We start from the raw sequence: 21,926 nt of genomic DNA, 5'->3' as shown, positions 1-21,926 counted from the left end.
TTCACAGAAATTTGGGAGTTAGAAAAAAATCTCAGAAGTTATTCAGTTCAATCCATAAATAGAGGAATCCCTAGTAAATCATACCAAACAATTGATATTCTGACCTGTGCTTGAAGATAAGAAAATTCAATATTCTTTCTACTGTATACATCAGGAATTTTACATTTCATTCAACTATAAGCTCTTCTCTGAATATTCCAACTCCTATCTCAAAGTCTTTATACAGATGGTCCAATATGACTAGCCTGTACTTTATCTATACTTTGGCTCTTAGGATCTATAACCTCTGCTTCCAACCATAAGAAACTCCTTTTCACCCAGAGCTAATATATGGGTATTTTGCTTGCTTTTTTTAGGGCATTATTGATAGACAAATAGTTTAATTTGACTGTTACTTGGATCCTTTCTCTATGAAAAATTACATAGCACTTTTAGGGTTTTCATATAAAGGGATATGAAAAAGTTTTGAGAGTGAAATAATCTTATTAAATTTGTACTCACTGATGAACTTGTTTTGCATAGTTTCTAGCAAAGCTTGGTGAGCATCTTCAGCTTGCAAAGCATGTGAACATTCTCTGGCCAGTATAGTGCGTACAAGGTGTTCTCCGCAGCCTACAAATGCAAAAATGTTGAAGAATAGTTTAAGAAAGACTCCTAAAATTATGTTTTTATAGTATACATGACTAATTAACATCATTATATAATCTTTAAAAAGTGCTTGTGCTCATCCAACCTTTCTGGAGAGCAATCTGGAATTATGCCCAAAGGATAAGAAAAATGTGCATACCCTTTGATCTAGCAATACTTCTAACTAAGTCCATACCCTGAAAAGATCATGAAAAAGGGTAAAAACATCACTTGAACAAAAAATATTCATAGCAACCCTGTTTGTGGTGGCAAAAAATTGGAAATTAAGTGAATGTCCTTCAATTGGGGAACGGCTTAACAAACTGTGGTATATGTATGTCATGGAACACTATTGTTCTATTAGAAACCAGGAGGGATGGGAATTCAGAAAAGCCTGGAAGGATTTGCAGGAACTGATGGTGAGTGAGAGAAGAACCAGAAGAACATTGTATACCCTAAGAGCAACATGGGGGTGATGATCAACCTTAATGGACTTGCTCATTCCATCACTGCAACAATCAGGCACAATTTTGGGGTATCTGTGATGGAGAATACCAACTGTATTCAGAGAAAGAATTGTGGATTTCAAACAAATACCAAAGACTTACCTTTAATTTAAAAACCAAACAAAAAAATCTTATTATGTAATCTTGCTATCTCATATTTTTTTCTTAAGGATATGATTTCTCTTGCAACATATTCCAATTTAGATCAATGTATAGTATGGAAACTATGTAAAGACTACCAGTCTGCTTTCTGTGTGTGTGTGTGGGGGGGGGAAGCAAGATTAGAGGGGAAAATTGTAAAATTCAAAATAAATAAAATCTTTCAAAAAGTGCTTATGCTTTAGTATACTTCACATAGAGATAACATGATATTACAGATATTTTTGTCAGTATAGCTATGAGATTTGGAATTACTAAGAAAATACCCAAACTGTAATCCTAAGAGAACACAAAGGAAAAAAATAGACTAATGATTCATATAACTTCACTCAGTGCTTTCCTGTTATTTTGTCTCATTTCAGTTCTCAGTTTTTCATTTTCCAAAAAATTACTTGCCATTTGATTTTTTTCTCCCATCATTGCCAACTGTCTTACAGTGAAGACTATATCTGGATTGCAGGGGAAGAAGAGCAGAATTATGGGTTGTCAACAGCTGCCTATATTTTCTAGAGAAAAGTTATAGTAATTGAACTATGAAATCTCCAATTTCCTAAACTCATTTTCTTTCAAGAAGGAGTAGTGATAGGTAAGAATGAGAAATAATACTGATTCTGTGCAAGAAAAGTTGATCCTTCTGTTTTAAAACTAGGTGTATCAAAAGAGACTGATTAGACTTCAAAGATCTTGGATTAATATTTTAAAAAAGTGATACTGCTCTGTAAAAAAGGTGTCACTTTGGCTATACCTCAATAAAAGCTGAGGTTTAAGGAAAACTGGAAAGAATAAAAAGGACTTTCTTGAAGACAAGAAAAATAAGGAAGAGAAAGGCTCACTTTCAGAAAAAGAAGGAGAAAGACAGCAATATGAAAAAGAAAAAGAACCTATTTTACTTCTCTCTTCTCTGTCAGGAAGAATGATTTCAAAAATAGAAAGGATGAAACTAAATAGGTGAAACAGGTATTGAACACAAAATAAGAAAAGGTAGAAAAGCTGATACTCCTTGCAATGACTTCAAAACATTTCACCTAAATTAAGTCTCAAGATACCAAATTGTTGAATCACTATTAGCAATCTGAACAAATAAAGTTAAAGTCACATGAGCAAATACTGTACCCTTTTTCAAAAAAAAGGAAGTTGGATTCTACAAGGCATAGATTCTGATTTCATTTGAGACTACAAACTAGCAACAGATTCAGTATGAGAAAATAATTGAAGAAGAACCTCTTTTTTAATGGGATTATTAAGTCTTGAAGATAAGAAGATAAGATGCTGAAAGTATCTATTTGGCTTTCATCAATCAAATATCTTTTCAAAAGAAAAAATAAGTCAAGATACTCTGAAGGTGAAAGAAAACAGACAAGAGACAGGGGTCAAGGAATCAAGAGGTGGTTTAATTCAATTAATTTCAAAATTAAGAATGTGGTTTGCCAATGTGGGATTCTCAGGCCATAAAAGAATTCCTGGAAGAGCTTTAAAAAGATTTTAAAAATAAATTAGAGGGAAAAAATTAGGGGAAAAACGAGAGTAATAATGCAAGAGAATATGGAAAAGAGTCAAGAGTATGGGAAAAGATAGATATATGAAAATTTACCAAGGAAAATAATTCCCTAAAAAATAGTATTGGCCAAATGGAAAAGAAATTTCAAAAGTTCACTGAAGAAAATAATTCCTTAAAAATTAAAATTGATGAAGTAGAAACTAATGGCTCTGAGGCCTCAAAGTATGGTAAAACAAAATCAAAAAAGTAAAAACATTTGAGAAAATGTGAAATTTCTCCTTGAAAAAACAACTGACCTAGAAAATAGTACCAGAAAAGATAATTTAAGAATTACTGGCCTATGTGAAAGACATGATAAAAAAAAAAAAAAACCAAAACATTTTTCAAGATGGACTCCTTTCAAGAAATTACCAAAGAAACATCAGTCCAGGAGTCAGGAGGACCTGAATCTAAATCTGACCTCAGACACTTAATAATTACCTAGCTGTGTGACCTTGGGCAAGTCACTTAAAAAACATTGCCTGCCAAAACAATACAACACAAAAAAAGAAATTATCAAAGAAAATTGCTCTGATATAGAAGAACCAGGGGTGAGATTGAAATAGAAATTCAACTCAAATATTGTGGAGCTACTGTTAGAATCATACAGCATTTGACAGCTTCTACATTAAAGAACTGGAGAGCTTGGAATATGACATACCAGGATGTAAAGGATTTTGGTCTAAAACATTAAAATCAAGAATCAATTAACCAGCAAAACTGATTATAATCTTTCAGAGGAAAAATTGGACAATTAACAAAATAGAGGAGTTTCAAGCATTGCTAATTAAAAGAGCAAAGCTGAATAAAAAATATGACCTTCAAATACAAGATTCAAGCAAACATTAAAAAGGTTAAAAAAGAAATAAATAGGAAACAAAAGAAATTCAGTAAGTTTAAATTGTCTATATTTCTAAGATAATATCTGTAATTCTTAACAATTTTATTACTAGAAGACCAATTAGAAGGAATATATGGGACAGAAGGTATGGACATGACATAAGGTGATCTTTGATAAAATGATTTCACTAAAAAAACAAAACAAAGGAGTGAAAAAGAAAATTGCAGAGAAGGAAGGGGGAAGAAATTAAATGGGGTAAATTATCCCACATAAAAGAGTTATAAAAGGGTTATTATAATGGAGGGTAAAATGAGGGAGTATCAAGAAAAGCTTAAACCATACTCTATGGAAATCTATCTTACTTTATAAAGAAATAAAAAGGGATGGAGTAACAGAAGGGGGAAAGGAAGGTATATTTAGGAAGGTAGTTATCAGAAGTAAAACACTTGTGAGGAGGCAAAAGGTAGGTAAGAGAAAGAGGAAAACAAGTGAAAAACAGCATGGAGGAAAATAACTATAATATGAATGGGATGAACTCATCCATAAAATGGAAGTGGATAGCACCATGGTTAAGAAATAAGAATCCTACAATATGATATTTACAAGAAATATCTTTGAAACATTTATTTGTCCTTTCTTTTCTTTCTTTCTTTTTTTTTTTGCAAGGCAGTAAGGTTAAGTGGCTTGCCCAAGGCCACACAGCTAGGTAATTATTAAGTGTCTGAGGCCAGATTTGAACCCAGGTACTCCTGACTCCAGGGCCAGTGCTCTAACCACTGTGCCACCTAGCCGCTCCTGTCCTTTATTTTCAAAGAGGTTCACAATATCAGGGAGGTGATACTATGACAAGTACATGAATTGGATTTGAGTGAGAAGGTGCTGTGCCAAGTCACCAGTCTCACTCTCTCCTCCAGAGCCATCTAGGTACAGTGACCAGATACGGATCAGGATGACTGGAAATGGCCCTGGATGCGAGGCATTCATGGTTAAGTGACTTGTCCAAGGTCATACAGCTAGTAAGAGTCAAGTGTCTGAGACCAGATTTGAACTCCTCTACCCCTGACACCAAGGCCAGTGACCTATCCGCTGTGCTATCTAGCTTGTTCCTATGGTTTTAAGCAGGAGATAAACAGTACTAGAAATGTTAGCTATAGTAATAAGAGAAGAAAAAAGAAATTAAAGGGCAAAGGTAAGAGACTAGAGCAAAATCTATTATGTCTCAGCTGAAACATAGAAAGCAGGAGTAGCAATTATAATCTCAGATAAAACAAAAGCAAAAAAGTGATCTAATTAAAAGAAATAAAGAAGGAAACTATATCGTGCTGAAAGGTACCATAGACAAAGAAATCATATCAGTACTAAAAATATATACACCAAAATGGCACAGCATCTAAATTTTGGAAGCTGAATGGATTATATAAGAAAATAGAAAATCAAAACTTTGTTAGTGGGGGACCTCAACATTCCCCTCTCAGAACTAAATAAATCTAATTAAAAAATTAATAAGAAAAAAAACAGAAGAGTTGACTAACATTCTGAAAAAAGTTGGATACAATAGATCTCTGGAGAACACTGAATGGAAAATAGAAAGGAAAATACCTTTAGTTCAGCAGTACCTGCTGACCTTGTATTAAGACATAAAAACCTCACATCCAAATACAGAAAAGCAGAAACAATAAATGCATCATTTTCAGATCATAATGCGAGAAAAATTACATTCAATAGTGGACAATGGAAAGGAATTAAAAATTAATTGGAAATTAAATGATCTAAACCTAAAAAAGTGAGTCAATGAATAAATCATAGAAACAATTATAATTTCATTAAAAAAACGACAAGGATATAACATACTAAAATATATGGGATGAAACCAGTGGTAATTAGGCAAAAATGTATATCCTCAATTGCTTACATTAATAAAATAAAGAAAAAAACAGATCAATTAATTAAGCATGAAGCTTTAAATAAGTCAATGGTTAATTTGACTATAAAATGGAAAGAAGAAAGTCAAATTACTAGTATCAAAAATAAAAGGGATAAATTCAACACCAATAAAAAAGAAATTAAGATAACTCTGAAGTGCTATTTTGCCTAAAAATGTGCCAATAAATTTGACAGTCTAAATAGATGAATAATCTACAAAAATTTAATTACCTAGTTAACAGAAGACATAAAAAAACTTAAATAACACAATCTTAGAAGAAAATGAATAATGAAGGAAAAATCCCCAGGAGTAGATGGATTCACAAGTGAATTCTACCAAACATTTAAAAAATAATTAATCCTAATACTATGTAAGCTATACTGTACAAATGTGAGCTGTAATAGTAAGAGAAGAAAAATAAATTAAAGGAATTAGAATAGGCAATGGGGAATCAAAATGATTACTTTTTGTAGATAATATGTTATGCTTAGTAAATCCTAGAGAATTGACTAAAAAACTTCAGCAAAGTTTCAGGATATAACAATAAACCACATAAATCATCTGTATTTTGATATATTAATGATAAAGTTGAGTAGCAAGGGCTAGAAAGAGAAATTCCATTTAAAATAACTGAAGATGGGGCAGCTAGGTGGTGCAGAGGCTAGATCTCTGGCTTTGGAGTCAGGAAGACCTGAGTTTTAAATCCAGCCTCAGATACTTGGGCAAGTCACTTAACCCCACTGTCTTTGCAAAAACTAATAAATAAAATAAAATAACTGCAGACAATATAAAATAATTAGGAGTCTATCTGCCAAGTCAAACTCAAGAATTATATGAACACAGACAAAAACACTTTTAAAATAAAGTCATATCTAAACAATTGGAAAAGAAATTAATTGTTCATAAGTAGTGAACCAATAAAATAAAATGACAATTCTGTAAATTTATCTATTTATTTAGTGCCATGCCAATCAAACTCTCAAAAAAGTAAAAAGAAGTAAAAAGATCAAGGGAATCAATGAAAAAAAAATGTGAAAAAAGGAAATCTAGCCATATCAGCAGATCACAAATTGTATTATAAAGTGGTAATAAAACAATCTAGCAATGGTCAAGAAACAAAGTGACATATCAGTGGAATAGATTAGGCACAAATTGTATTATAATAAATAAACATAAAAAATCTAGATTAAACCAAAGATCCAAGTTTTAGGAACAAAAACTCATAATTTGACAAAAACTAGTTTTAGACTTCTCACATCATATACCAAGATAAGGTCGAAATGGATATATGACTTACACATTAAGGGTGATACCATAAGCAAATTAAGACAGCATGTAATATCTATCAAATTTATGGATAAAGAAGAATTTGGGACCAAAAAAGACACAGAGAACATTAGAAAATGTAAAATAGATCATTTTGATTATATAAAACTAAAAAGGTTTTGTACAAAGATAATCAATGCAATCGAAATTATAAGGAAAGCAACAAGTATTTTTGATAAAGGCTTCATTTCTCTAATATGTAGAAAACTGGTTCTAATTTATAAAAATACAAATAATTCTTTACTTGATAAATGGCCAGAGGACATAAATGGTAGTTTTCAGACAAAGAAATCAAAGCTATCAATAGATAAATGAAAAAATACTCTAAATCATTATTCATCAGAGAAATGCAAATTCAAACAACTGAGATACAACCTCACACCTATCAACATGGCTAATAAAACAACAAATAAAGAAAAATGTTGGCTATTAGGGGAAGTTAGGAAAACAGGGACACTAATACTGTTGGTGGAGTCATGAACTGATTCAAAAACCATGGAAAGCAATTTGGAACTAAACCCAAAGGACTATAAAATTGTGCATACCACTTGATCCAGCAATATCATTGCAATATCGAATAGGCCAAATGGGGGGGGGGGGGGAGATTGGTCTGCATAAAAATATTTATTGTACCTCCTTTTGAGGCACAAAAAATTTCATTGTAGCTTCTAAGAATTGAAAATAAAAGGAATGCCAATCAATTTGCAGGGCTGTCCAAATACAGGATGCAGGTTCCATGTGGCCTGAGATTTTGATGCTGTCTCCTGTGGATTTACTTAATGCTTTAGTAAACAAAGCTGAGCTACTACAGAGATCTCTCTAAAAGGGCAACTCAAACTATATGGTCTATTGTTGCAATAAAAACCTTTAAAAGTAAGGTTGGATAGCTGTGAATTAGAGAATGGGCTAAATGAATTGTTTTACATGATTGTAATGGAACATTATTTACTATAAGAAACAACAAGAAAGGTGATTTCAGAAAAACCTAGAAAAATGTAAATAAACTGATGCATGGTAAATTAACAGAAACAAGAAACACAGTAATAGCATTATTGTTTGATGAAGAATATGAATGACTTAGCCATTCTCAGCAACACAATGATCTGAAAGAATCCCAGAGGATTAACGATGAAACATATCTGCCTCCAGACAAAGCAGTAATATTAACTGAATACAGACTGAAGCATGCTATTTTTCACTTTCTTTCATTTTTCTTTTGTTTTAGTTTCCTTATACAAAATGATTATTATGAAAAAATTTACATAATTGCACATGTATAACCTATATCTAATTGCTTACCATCTCAGAAAAAGAGGAGATTAAGAAGGGAGGGATAGAATTCAAAACTCAAAACTTTAAAAAAATTTTTTTGAAGATAGAGAATATATACATATATATGTATATATATATATATATATATATATATATATATATATATATACACACACACACTATATGATGGAAAAAGTACATTCAAAACTGATTCAAAGACTGAATCAAAACACCAGTGATTCTTAAATTGAAGTCAATCAAAAAGGAAGTCTTAAGGAGAGTAACCTAAAACTCTGCCTTGAGTATCAGTTTATTTTAAAAAAAATTAAATTAATTACTTGGGGGACAGTTGGTTGGTGCAGTGGATAGAGCACCAGCCCTGGATTCAGAAGAACCTGAGTTTAAATCCAGCCTCAGACACAATAATTACCTAGTTGTGTGACCTTGGGCAAGTCACTTACCCCCCATTGCCTTAAAAAAATTAATTACTGGGATATAATTAAGATCCAAAATGACTAATGAAATGAAATAAGATAAATGCAAAATCCTATGTCATTATTAGAAGAATTTGAGTAAATGAATTCAAGGGAGGAAAAATTGCTGATTGGGTTTAAAAACTCAAAATATAAATAACTTTATTTTCTAACTTGAAAATAAATCATAGGCAATCTATAAGCAAAACTTTAAAAATATTTTGTTTAGGGGGCGGCTATGTGGTGCAATGGATAGAGCACCAGCCCTGGAGTCAGGAGTACCTGAGTTCAAATCCGGTCTCACACACTTAATAATTACCTAGTTGTGTGGCCTTGGGCAAGTCACTTAACCCCATTGCCTTGCAAAAAAAAATTTTTTAATTTGTTTAGAAATATTAAAATAAAAAGTAAGTTTTTGAGGAGAAGCTACTTTTCAAAAAACAACAAACATTGCTAGAAATTTTTTGCATATTAAATCTTTCATTTCTTCAAAATCTAAATCAAGCTATTGTCTCAAAAGCATAATTACACTGCTAAAATGGTTATTTTACTCCTTTAAAATTTTTTTGTAGCCTAGAAAATTAAATTATTCACATGATTGATACATAGAACTTAATTTTTTCCATTTCATTCACAGAATGGGTACAGAATGGAAAACTACAGATTTCTTCAGGCCACAATATTACTATTAAAAATTCCAGAACTGTGATGGCCTCTTTCTACATAAAAACTTACTCCCCAAGATCTTTCAATCTTTTGCTTCTTTTGACAACAAGCCCAATAATGATGGAGCTTTTTGGTACATGTTAAATAAATCACACAATAATCCCTTCTTCCATGTTACTTATAAAACAACTACAAAATCATTGAAGTTTAATTTTTCATTTCAATTTTATAAAATGTTTTCAAAATTATAAGCTCATAGATATAAATAAAAGCTTGTTAACTTTATTGTCACTGATTTAACAAAACATGATTTACTTTGTGTTTTCTCAAAAGTTAATAAGAAAATCCACTATAATCAACAATTTTCAATGGACAAGTAAAGAAAGATAACAGGATTGAAAATAATTTTTCCATTTTGAATGCCATAGTTTAGGCTCAAATTTATTTTCATGAGCACTTTAAGACAGGTTCTTATTTTTTTTAAATAGTTTAGAAACTGGCCAACATGAAGCATCTGAAGAATATCAGAAGATTTAGGTTTCCATGCCCCCTAAATTAGCTGTGCAACCTCGAATTAATACTTATGTTCACAGCCTGTTTTCTTAGCTGACAGAAAGTGATAGTTAAAAACTCAGAAATTTATGGTGATTTAATAAAATATCTAAAACCACTTGAAAAACTATAAAATTCATTATAAAGGTGAATTCATAATACCAGCATTAATGTTGTTGTGGATTGTGATCCTAATAGTAATAGTGATTTTGTCAAGATATCAGGAGAAACCCAATTTTCCAAAGCAAAAGCCCAATTATGCCCTGAGGTTGGCAAAGCAAAAATCCTTTGTGCTCACCCTCTGGATGATCTCACCTTCTGCTAGTCAAAGCAATACTGGAAAAATGTATTGCTTTGATCAACATGAGGTATTCTCTGAAGGATTTAAGATTTTCATTTTAATCGATAACTATTTTGATTTGTTGTAGTTTGTCTATTTCTCAGGCATCTGAAAACCAGAAGCAGCTGATAAGGTGCAGCAGAAAGTTATCAGTCAAGTTCAACAATCCCTTTACTGGTAACTGCCAAGTAAACTAAACCAGGTACTGCACACCTGTTTCCCCCCATGTTAATTCTGCTTCTGAGCCCTATTGAACAGTCACAAGGCTCAACTGACCCTGAAGACTTCAGATAATCATCTTAGGGAGATTGTTCCCACAGGATTCAAGAATGATTGCATTATCCCCAAAATGTCTGCATACATGGCCCTGCCATGGGAACTGTTTACTCAAGACCTAAGAAAGACTCTGCTTTTTGTGGTTTTCATCATTAAAAGCCCTACCCTTGCCACAAGCCACAAACACTCCTTCCTAGGAGGACTCTGGATTGTAAACCTGTTTTCCTCATTTTGAAATTAAACTTCTATTTGATTCCTAACTATAAGGTCTCTAGCCAGCTTTATTTGGCTTTGACCACCCAAATGGTTATAGACTGGTTCAGATCAGTTTGATGATTGTCAATTCCAAATCCAATTCCCTTGGTTTCATCTTTATACAATAATATGGATCTTACTCAACTAAACATGAATTGGGGGCCAGTCAGTCATTGGATAGAAGAACAAGAACTGAGAGAGGGAATAAATAGAAAGGCCTAGTATTGCACTGGAACTATAAAAAGTTAGCAGACAAAATTTCCATAGAAGATTTTTAGGTGATAAACATGATGAGATGAGATGAGACAAGAGTTAGTAAAGGTAATTTATAAATTGTCCCAAATTATGGCATCTCTGGAGGGATAAGTATGCCCCCTTGCTTGCAGGTACAATGCCCAAAGAAATAAAAAATTTAGATTGCTGAAATCTGAAAATTATCTTGGAATTTAAGGACTAGATTTCTTTCTTAGGACCCATGGCAAACTCAAATAACTATGACCTTCATTGACTGGCCAATAATAGGTCACTGTGTGAGTTTTAAAAGATCACAGTGAGCGTAAAGAGAAACTGTTTCTGTTTTGGACAGAAATTCTGATAGTTTTCCTCTCCCATGTGTATTTTTTGTCCTGTTTTGTTTTTGACTTAGGAAAAGAGGTTATTCTTTGCCTCATATCTAACCAAGCCTTAATCACAGAATGGATGTTACTTCAGAGAAACTCAGACAAACTGGGATATTAGTTTAAAAGGGCCAAGGTCTCCCCCTGCACTAGGGCCACCTCTGGTTGTTCTGATCTATGTTTCCTCTGGACCCAGTTGGGTCTGGAGGGCAGTGAGGAGATGACTTTACAAAGCCCTCTATCACTTAAACCTAATTCACTTGCAAGTCATGGCATCACCTTCCTGAAGTCATGGTCCCCTTCCAGAACAAAGGACAAACAACAGGTATGTTGGTATGACAGTCATTAATTAAGTGCTTACTGCGAGTAAAGTACTATATGCTAAGTGCTAGAGATACAAGAATAAACAAAAGACAGTCCCAGCACTCAAGGAGTTCAAAGTCTAATGAGGGAGAGAAAATGCAGACAGCTAGGTACAAACAGGTATTATATAGGTTAAACTAGAAACAATAAATAGTGGTAGGCACTACAAATAAGGGGAATTAAAGAGGGCTTCCTCTCAAGTTTCAAAGACTTAAAGAAAACCTAGTAAGTCCAAAAGTCAGAGATGAGAAGAAAAAGCATTCCAGGCATAGGGAACAGTAAAGAAAAGTATCAAAAATCAGTAGCAGGGAAATAGCTAGATCTCAGAATATGTACTTTGGGGGGGGGGAGGGAAAAAGAAAAGAATAATGGAAAGGCAATGTGAGGGAAGGACATCTATATTATGAAGGGCTTTAACTGTTAAAGAAGACTTTATATTTGATTCTAGACATGACATGGAGTAAATGGAGTTTACTGAATAGGAGGTGACATGATCAGATCTTTGCTTTAGGAAGATCACTTCATGAGCTGAGTGAAGGTGGAATGGAGTGAGGAGAAACTTAAGGTAGAGAGAACAAATATCAGTCTATTATAATAGCCCATGAGTAAAATGATAAGAGCCAGTACCAAGGTGGAGGTAATGTTAGAATATGCTTATGCAAAGAATGATATAAATGTAAAATTAACAAGTCTTGCTAACAGATTGGATATAAGGAAGGATATATGAGAAATCATATGCATGTATATAAATATGCTGCTATCTAATAAATCAAAGAAATTTTTTTATTTTAATGATTTTCACCCACAGAAATTCCAGGGCTTCTTACAATAAGTTGTCAAAAGATGAAATGATTCAAATAAAACTTTCCCATTGTGCTTTTTCTAAAATCTGGAATCTAGTGTTTTAGTTTTATTTTCCCTTTTTTGTGCACAAAAATGAAGAAGTAAATAAAAATGTATCTTTAGTTCAATAATGACTTCTACATTGTTATATGCATGATTAAAAAGAACTAATAAGAAAAAGGAAATATTAGGATAACAGTATATGACAATTTTTAAAAATAATTGACATCATTCTCAAAATTTGAAATTAGTATTATATATCCTTGATTCTAACTATCTTCATTTTATTTATTTATTTATTTTGTCTTCATTTTTATTTTTCCTGTGTTTTATCTAACAACTTTATATTTAATGACAAAAATACTGCTTAAAGTTATTAATATTCATTTTCTAAGTGGAGGGATTATGCAACTCTAATCCTAGATCTACCAGAAATAAGTTAATATGACTTTGGGCAAGTTATTCTTTCTCATTTTCTCATTACTAAAATGAAATGAAGGAACGAGGATAGATAAAAAAACAAAAAAATGAGATGAAATAGTAGCAGTATTAGATTTTAATTTCTTAAGACTCAAAGATCTCTGTAGGTGGTGGCTGTAGTCATGAAATTAGAAGATGATTGCTCCTTGAAAGGAAAGCTATGGTAAATCAAAACGGTATACTAAAAATTAAAGATATCACCTTGCCAACAAACAAAGGCCTGTATAATCAAAGCTATATTTTTTCAAAAGCAATGTATGGCTGTGAGAGTTGGACTATAGAAAAACTGACCACCACAGAATCAATGCGTTCATACTGTGGTGCTGGAGAAGTCTTTTGAGAGATCCTTGGATGACAAGGTCAATAGTTAGAAAAATTAACTCAGGCCATTCACTGGAAGGTCAAATCCTGAAGCTGAAAGCTGAAGCTGGTCACATAATGAGAAATGGGACTCATCAATGTTGGGAAATATTGAAGGCAAAAGGTAAAGGAGATTGCAGAGGATGTGATGGGTATAATTAGTGTTATAGAAACAATGAACATGAACTTAGACAGATAGTGGAGGATAGAAGGTATGGTATAATGAAGTCCATATGGTTATGAAGACACCACTGAACAAGTCCTAATTCTGTCCTCCTGAATAGCACAAAATAAGTCTTATTCCTTCTTCCAATACTTAAAGAAAATGAGAGCCAGTAATCTGCAGTGGAAAGAGCTGTCGGTATGAAATCAAAGCCTACCTCTATCATTTACTATCTATGTATCTTGGGCAAGTCCAAACCTCTCAGTTAGACAGAAAACTTTAAGGTACCTTTCAGCTCTAAATCTATAATTCCCTTTTGCCAAGCACTATTGTGTTTCCTTTGAGTTTTATATTCTTCAGCCTAGCATTCTCATTGTTTTCTATTTATTCTTAGATGACATGATTTCTAGACCCTTCACCATTATTGTTGCCTTCCTTTGAACACAGATTTTGACAGTGACCTCATTCACATGTGCACCCATATCTAGACACAATGCCTAGATGCCTTCTGAAATATTCTGAAAGCAGAATTATTTTTTTCCTTAATGCATGTATACTGTGTGGTATTACTATATACTGTATACTATATTATAGTATAGTATATATACTTGATCCATTTAGAATACAGCTGTCCATGGATCTTACCTAGAATACAACCAAGAAGTAGGGAAGTTTATGAAAGTGTCCTTGAGTATACAAAAATAGGTGTTTCAATAACCATATCAAAATTGATGCAATATTTTCATTGCAAAAAGACTTCCAGACCTCACATAGAAACTACCATAATTTTCCATATAATCCTAATAGGTCTAATTTCTAAATCCATAGTTATTTTGGGGTATTGAACTAAAATCCAGGAGATAACTAAAAGCAATGTTATGGTAGAACAGTAATGGAGGCAAAAGAAAAAATTTAAAACCAAGGGGGGGACCTTCAAAGTTCAAGCTATCTGGAGTCATTTAAAAAAACAACAACAAATTCTATATAATAAGGCTGCCAAAGTAACTCCACAATTCTCTTCACCCTAATGCTACAGCCTTCCATCTAAAATTAGTTTCTATCTGCTCTGTTCATCTGCTATATATGTACAGTTCTTTGCATATCATCTTTTCCAGTAGTGGTCCTTAATGACTGTGGTTTTGCCTTTCTCTATATCCTTAGAACATAGCATAGAAGCAGATATATAGCAAATACTTAATAATTATTGTTGTTTAGATTTTAATACAATAATGTAGTGTTTATGAATGTCAAATATTCAGTTCAAAAAATGACTTCAAAAATATAAAATTGTGAAAGGAATAACAACATTAAACAGGATTTTAAGGTTAACAAAGTATATTAATGAATTTCATAACCACCCTCAGTAGGTTTTTTTATTTACACTCAAATTTATTATTTACACTCAAAAGTGTTAACACAGACAGACAGACTTTAAGTGACTGAAGTCTGTGAAATCAGTGTCTGAAGACTGATAGGAACACAGAACTTTCTAACTCCAGGACCATCTCTATCCACTATGCAACTATCTATTGACAACATAACAAAGTATCTGAAAAAGATAATCTGAAAATGTCAATATTGTGAACAGATAGTCAAGAAAAATAATGTAATCCTGGGTTGGATTAAGAAAATTATAGTAATAAAATGATGACTGGTCATATGAACCATGTGCAATTAAAATGAGTACAGGTTGCCAACACACAGAATTAATGATCCATTTTTATAAGTAAAGGCAGATATGGAGTGGATTATTACCTCTTGGGATTAAGGAAAGTGATACTGAGGATGAAATCACATCAAAAATTATAGAACTTGGTTCAAAGCAAGATAAGGAATTTGGTATGACTGAAGAAATTTGTGTTCTGCCTTCCATACTGATAGGTACAAAAAAATGAGGCAGTCAAGTCCAGAAAATGTTAATGACTTGTCTATCTGGAATTACCCTAAATATATTTGTTGAATAAGTTTCAAGAATCATGTAAAAAATATTTTGAACTGAAAAACATCAACAATTTCTAAAAGCAAGAATAATAAAATAAAATGTTACACTGTTAAAAGAAAATGTTAAGAGAAAATAAACTGAAGAATAAAGAAGGATCTGAATCAACAACTTTTTTAAATCAGTGGATCTATGGAAAAGGAAGCAGTTTATGACCAAGGAAAAGATGGAGAACATCATTAAAAACAAACTAGATAATTTCTATTATATTAAATTACAAAGATTTTGCACAGATAAAACCACTGTAACCAAAATCAAAAGAAATGTAGTAAATTGGGAAACAATTTTAACAACTAGTATTTCTGACAAAGGATTCATTTCTAAAATGTACAGAGAATTGAGTCAAATTAAAAAAAACAAGCCATTCCCCAAGTGACAAATGGTCAAAGGATATACAAAATTAATTTACAGATGAAGAAATCAAAGCAATCCATAGTCATGAAAAATTGCTCTAAATCATTATTTTTTGGAGAAATGCAAATTAAAGCACCTCTGAAGTACCACCTCACATCTCTCAGACTGGTCAATATGACCAAAGGACAATGATCAGTGTTGGAAGGGATGTGGGAAATCTGGGACACTAATACCAACCTTTCTGGAGAGCACTTTAGAATTATGCCCAAAAGGCAATAAAAATGTACATACCCTTTGATCCAGCAATACCACTACTGGGTCTATACCCTGAAGAGATCATGAAAAAGAGTAAAATCATCACTTGTACAAAAATATCCATAGCAGCTCTGTTTGTAGTGGCAAAGAATTGGAAATTGAGTGAATTTTCATAATTGAGGAAGGGCTGAACAAATTGTGGTATATGTACATTATGGAACACTATTGTTCTATTAGAAACCAGGAGGGATGAGAATTCAGAGAAACCTGAAATGATTTGCATGAGTGAGATGAGCAGAACCAGAAGAACATTGTACACCCTAACAGCAACATGGGGGTTATGATCAACCTTAATGGACTTGCTCATTCCATCAGTGCAACAATCAGGGACAAGTTGGAGTATCTGTGATGGAAAATACCATCTGTATCCAGAGAAAGAATTGGGGAGTTTGAACAAAGACAAAAGACTATTACCTTTAATTAAAAAACAAACAAACAAACATTATCTTATTATGTAATTTTTCTCTTATATTTTATATTTTTTCCCTTAAGGATATGATCTCTCTCTCTCTCTCTCTCTCTCTCTCTCTCTCTCTCAATACATTCAATTTAGATCAATGTATAGCATGCAAACAAAGTAAAGACTAACAGACTGCCTTCTGTGGGGAGTAGGGGTGGGGGGGAGGGAAGCAAGATTAGGGGAAAAATTGGAAAATTCAAAAATAAATAATTTAATTTAATAAAAAAAAGCTCAGTGGAAGGAGCTCTGATGTGCTTCTAAGAAACAGAGATCTTCTGAATTAAGTAAGACTGAGAAGCATGTAAAGATGACTCATAGTAGCTGCTAGGGTTATTGAAAAGACTGAAGAACAAGTAATTGTTTAATTACTCATGAGTTTGGTATAACTAATTGTCAAAACTGTTGCTTGCCAGAACTTTAGAAAAGATAAAAGCTGAAACATCAAAGGAGACTAATCTTACTGCTTAAAAGGAGCCAGCTCAATTTGATACTAGTTAGAGAAAGTAAATGTCAGACTTTACTAAGTTGAAAAAAAAGGATATAATTTTGTTAAAAATTAACAATTTTGTTAAGAAATATGAGAACACATATAGTTAAGGTAAAGAATCAGAGAATATAATCTGTGTTAATATAATAATACTTAATGTATTCATTATTTCATTGGTATGTGTTTGTGTATATGTCTGTGTATTTCTGTATGTATCTACATATACATACACACACACACAACTACAAACACTATTGATTTGCATTGCAAATGTTTGAGTTGCTGGGTTCAAAATAATTTGTCATTTGGTTGGCTTCCTTCTAGTACTGGGCCTTTTCAGACATGTTTAGTTTGGTAATCAGAACAAGTACACTCTGTCAACAAGCCTTTTCAGTTTAGTAGAACTGACCAAAACTCATGCTTCAATAGCATAACCTTCATGGCGACTCCTACTGATAAGGCATCAGTTGCACTTTATTGACAAAATATACATCTATATATAGTGGAGATTATTTTCTTTTTCCATTATTGCTTAGTAATTGAAATTCATGTTAGTTATGCATTCGTGGTCATACTTTATCCTCAGATTTAAAAAAAATTAATTGTACTTAGATGGTCATAAGTATGCACAAGACAAAAATTAGCAGTTGTGGAAATATTAAATTCTGGGACAAAACAGTGCTATTTTGACTATTTTTTCTAGAAAATTTTTCCATAGCTTCTTGGTAAAAGTAAGTAAATAATTTTAAGTGGTTTTGAGACTAAAAAATGCCATACAATTTGCTTTTGTTTAAATTCTGCCCAGAATAGACATAGATTTTTCATTGTCTCACATTCCTGTGATTTTTTAAAAATTTCTGATGTTATTCTTAGACTAAGCGTCAAAAGTGAAGTTTGGATATTGATAATTATTGTGACATTATCTGAACAATAATGTTTTGAAACCTATTGATTGGATTATTTATTTCCCTTCTCTTCCATTCATCCCCACCTCCCAAAAAAGGATTCAGGACAAGTAAGGTGATAGTCTTAATATGTTATCTGCCCAAGTCAGATCATATCTGAAGTATCATATTACTAATACATTATTTTAGGAAGGCTCTAAGAGGACAAAATTAGGAGAAATAAGAGAAAGCTTTAATTATGACTAGTGTTATTAGGATATCACTATCCTTCCAGTCACCTAAGCTCACAACCTAGATGCTATCTTCAACTTCTCATTCACCCTCAATATCCTTTCCCCCCGCCAAGGCAATGGGGTTAAGTGACTTGCCCAAGGTCACACAGCTAGGTAATTACTAAGTGTCTGAGGCTGTATTTGAACTCAGGTCCTCCTGACTCCAGGACTGGTGCTCTATCCACTATGCCACCTAGCTGCTGTTAAGGCAAATAATTTCTAGTTAATGTCTCATATACATCCCCTTCTCTCCTCTCAGCCCTTTTTATATCTTATTTTACTCCATGTATTCTGAGATCCAGTAATACTGTCTTCTTTGGTGCTCTTGAACAGAACAATTCATTTCCTATCTGCATTTTTATCTGCTATTTTCCATTCCTGAAACGTTCTCCTTATGTCTGCTCCCTAGCTTCTCTAGAGTCCTTGTTTCAGCTGAAGTCTCATCTTCTCCAAGTCCTCCCTAATCTTAGTACCTTCCCTCTGAAAGCATCCAATTTCTCCTGTATATATCTTTTTTATATTGTCTTCCCCATTAGACTACAAACTCCCTGAAAGCATAGACTACTTTATTTTAACTTTTTTTGTACCCCCAGAAATTCAAACAGAGCCTGTGATAGTTAACTAAATGAATGGAATTTTTTTTGATATAAGTAAACACTTTTTAAAAATTAGAGCTTAGAAGAATTAGATTATATCACATGAGGTTCCTTCTTAATGTAAGATTCTATGATTCTATTTATGCACCATTTTTAAGTTTTAGAGGTGTTTTTTTCCAGCTGCTATGTATGGAGTTTGTGGTCAATTAAAAATCCTAAGTATATTTTTCATATCTGTTATTGTTAAAGTCTTCCATACTTGTGGCTCAACAATTGACTTTTTAATCCAAAACACAAGACTTCACATTTATTTTTATTAAATTAAATACCGATGGTTTCAGCACATAATATAAGCCTAGATTTTTATGACACACAAGTCTTTCATTTGGCGTGATTTTCCATCTCAGTTTTGTGTCCTTTGTCATCAGAGAACACAGAAACTTTTTATGTTTTCGTAAGTTAGTTATGAAAACAGAGAATAGTATAGTGTCAGAAAACATCAACCTTACTCAACTTTGACATCAATTCAGTGATCAATCAGTATTCTTTTGGTGTAATTTTTCAATTATAACCCTACTTAACTAGATTATAATCCAACCCACAGGTTTGGTTCATTGATTTAAACTCCTTCATTTACAGATATGAAAACTAAGGACAAGAGGACATAAGTGACTTGCCAAAAATCACACACATTGCTGGGAAGGCTGGTTAGTAGTCAAAGATCCTATCCAATATCCTTTGCATTTTAACATTTTAATTTATTACATATTATTAAAGAATTTTCAAAAGCTTTGGTGAAATCAAGACATTATCTACTGTAGCTGTCTGTTTAGAAATTGATTATAATATTCATTGACTTCATTTATACCAGTGGAATAGCAGATACCTGGGTTAAAATCTAGCCTTTGTCATTTGCTAGCTAGATAAATCATGGGCAAGTTAGTTAAGATCCCAGAATCTTCATTTTCTTTTCTAAAAAATGGGGGAAATAATATGTTATAAAACCATTTTATTAGTATGATATTGAATGTGCATAAAGTGTTTTGCAAATCTTAAAGGACTGTATATTGGGGTTTTTTGGTTTGTGTGTATATTCAGTTATTACCATTACATTATTATTTCAGTATGGGTGTTCTGTCTTTCTCAATCATTATCACATTCTTATTATCTGTTTCAAATGGTGGCAAAAAGAAACTGATTATGGGAGGAGGAGGAGTGATTATTCATTGTGGTGGCCATGACTGTGATTTCATCAACAAAGAATGTTTCTATTAAAGAATTTCCTATAAAAATGAAGACAATAAGTTATGAAGAAGAAGAAGAAGCCAATCTGGTGGGGGGGGGGGGAGATTACAGCAGTCTCTTTGCTATCCCTGAAGCAGGACTCTTTTGCTTTGACCATACTTTGATCCAGGTTTTACTCTGGAGGCCCATACTGCTATAGCAGGACCCTCCTAACAGTTCCAGGACAGAGGGGAGTGCTAGTGGTCATCCACAGAACAGGAGAGCAGTCAGAGCCTCTCATAAGACCTTGAAGAAACTGAGGTCCCTGGGGGGCATCCCTGAAAACAGCTACAAATATCCTCAAAATGCGCCCTCTATCCTGGAAGCAGAGCCCCAACTTAACAAAGAGTTAAAAATCAAATCACAGGTCTGGGGAAGTGAGCAAACAACAGAAGGGAAAAAAAAATCTGACCATAGATAATTTTTTTGGTCCTCTGGAAGATCAAAATTAACACTCAGAAGTGTTAACAAAGTCAAAAAATGAGCAAAAAACAAGGCAAGAAAAAGCATTTGCAGTATACTGGAGGAGAGGGAAGGTTAGGAGACGTGAGCTAGCCTTATTCTTATCAGAAGTGGTTCAGAGGGAATATCAAGCATATTCAATTGTATCTTTTTTTTTGAAGTTATTTTAAATTGTTTTTTGAATTTTACAATTGTCCCCCCAACTCTCACTTACCTCCTCCCACCCCCCACAGATGGCAATCTGATAGTCTTTACATTGTTTCCATGGTATACATTGATCAAAATTGAATGTGTTGAGATAGAAATCATATCCTTAAGGAAAAAATAAAATATAAGTGATAAAAAAATTACATAATAAGATACCTTTTTTTTAAAAAATTAAAGGTAATAGTCTTTGGTCTTTGATCAAACTCCACAATTCCCTCCAACCTAAAGGAAAATAGGAGAGAAAAGGGATGGGAGAAAGCAGATGGAGCTGGAGAGGGGGATGTAGATAATAGAAGAGTGGGAGACGGTAGTCAGATGCAACACACTTTTGAGGAGAAATAGGGTGATAGGAGAGAGAGAGAACAGAATAACTGGGGCTGGAGGGAATAGGATGGAGGGAAATACAGCTAGCAATAGTAACTGTTGGGGGGGGAAGATATTGAAGTACTTTCTTTGATGGATTTATGATAAAGAATGCTACTCAACCCAAAGCCACCTCTGTCTGAATAGTGTCTGAATATAGACTGAATATTTATTTTTCTCACTTTATTTTTCTCAAGGTTTCTTTTTCATTGGGGAGGGGCAGGTTATTCTTGCTTTTACAACATGACTATTGTAGAACAGTTTTTGAGTTTGGGTTTTTTTTGCAAAGCAGTAGAGTTAAGTGACTTATTCAAAGTCATGCAGCTAGATAATCATTAAGTGGCTGGTCACATTTGAACTCAGGTCCTCCTGACTGGTGGTCTAACAACCCCTAATTGCCCCCATGACTACACATTTTTAACCTACACCAGGTAACTTGTTTTCTCAATGGCAAAGAATAAGGGGGGGGGAGGAAGGAAGAGGAATTTGGAACTCAAGTTTTGAAAGTAAATGTTGAAACTTGCTTTTGCATGAAGTTGGGGGGAAATATTTTTTTTAGATCCAATAGCATGAAGCTCATAACAGGTTTTATTCACTATTGTTCACTGAAATGATATCTGACTGTTACAAAAAAACTTTCTA

General features: G+C 33.0%; 1 protein-coding gene across 8 annotated transcripts in view; it reads right to left on the bottom strand.

The window, feature by feature from the left end:
• Positions 1–21,926, bottom strand: part of TASP1 (taspase 1) — a 304,860-nt gene that overhangs the window by 83,821 nt on the left and 199,113 nt on the right. For all 8 annotated transcript variants that reach the window (XM_074209426.1, XM_074209427.1, XM_074209433.1 and 5 more), the window contains one exon: positions 502–612. In XM_074209426.1, coding sequence (XP_074065527.1) covers positions 502–612 — 111 coding nt within the window. The remainder of the gene's footprint in view (positions 1–501; positions 613–21,926) is intronic.

Source organism: Macrotis lagotis, chromosome 1 (assembly GCF_037893015.1).
Source record: "Macrotis lagotis isolate mMagLag1 chromosome 1, bilby.v1.9.chrom.fasta, whole genome shotgun sequence".
Classification (NCBI taxonomy): Eukaryota; Metazoa; Chordata; class Mammalia; order Peramelemorphia; family Peramelidae; genus Macrotis; species Macrotis lagotis.
Note: the sequence above shows the minus strand (reverse complement) of the source record. Positions and strands in the feature narration are given on the sequence as shown.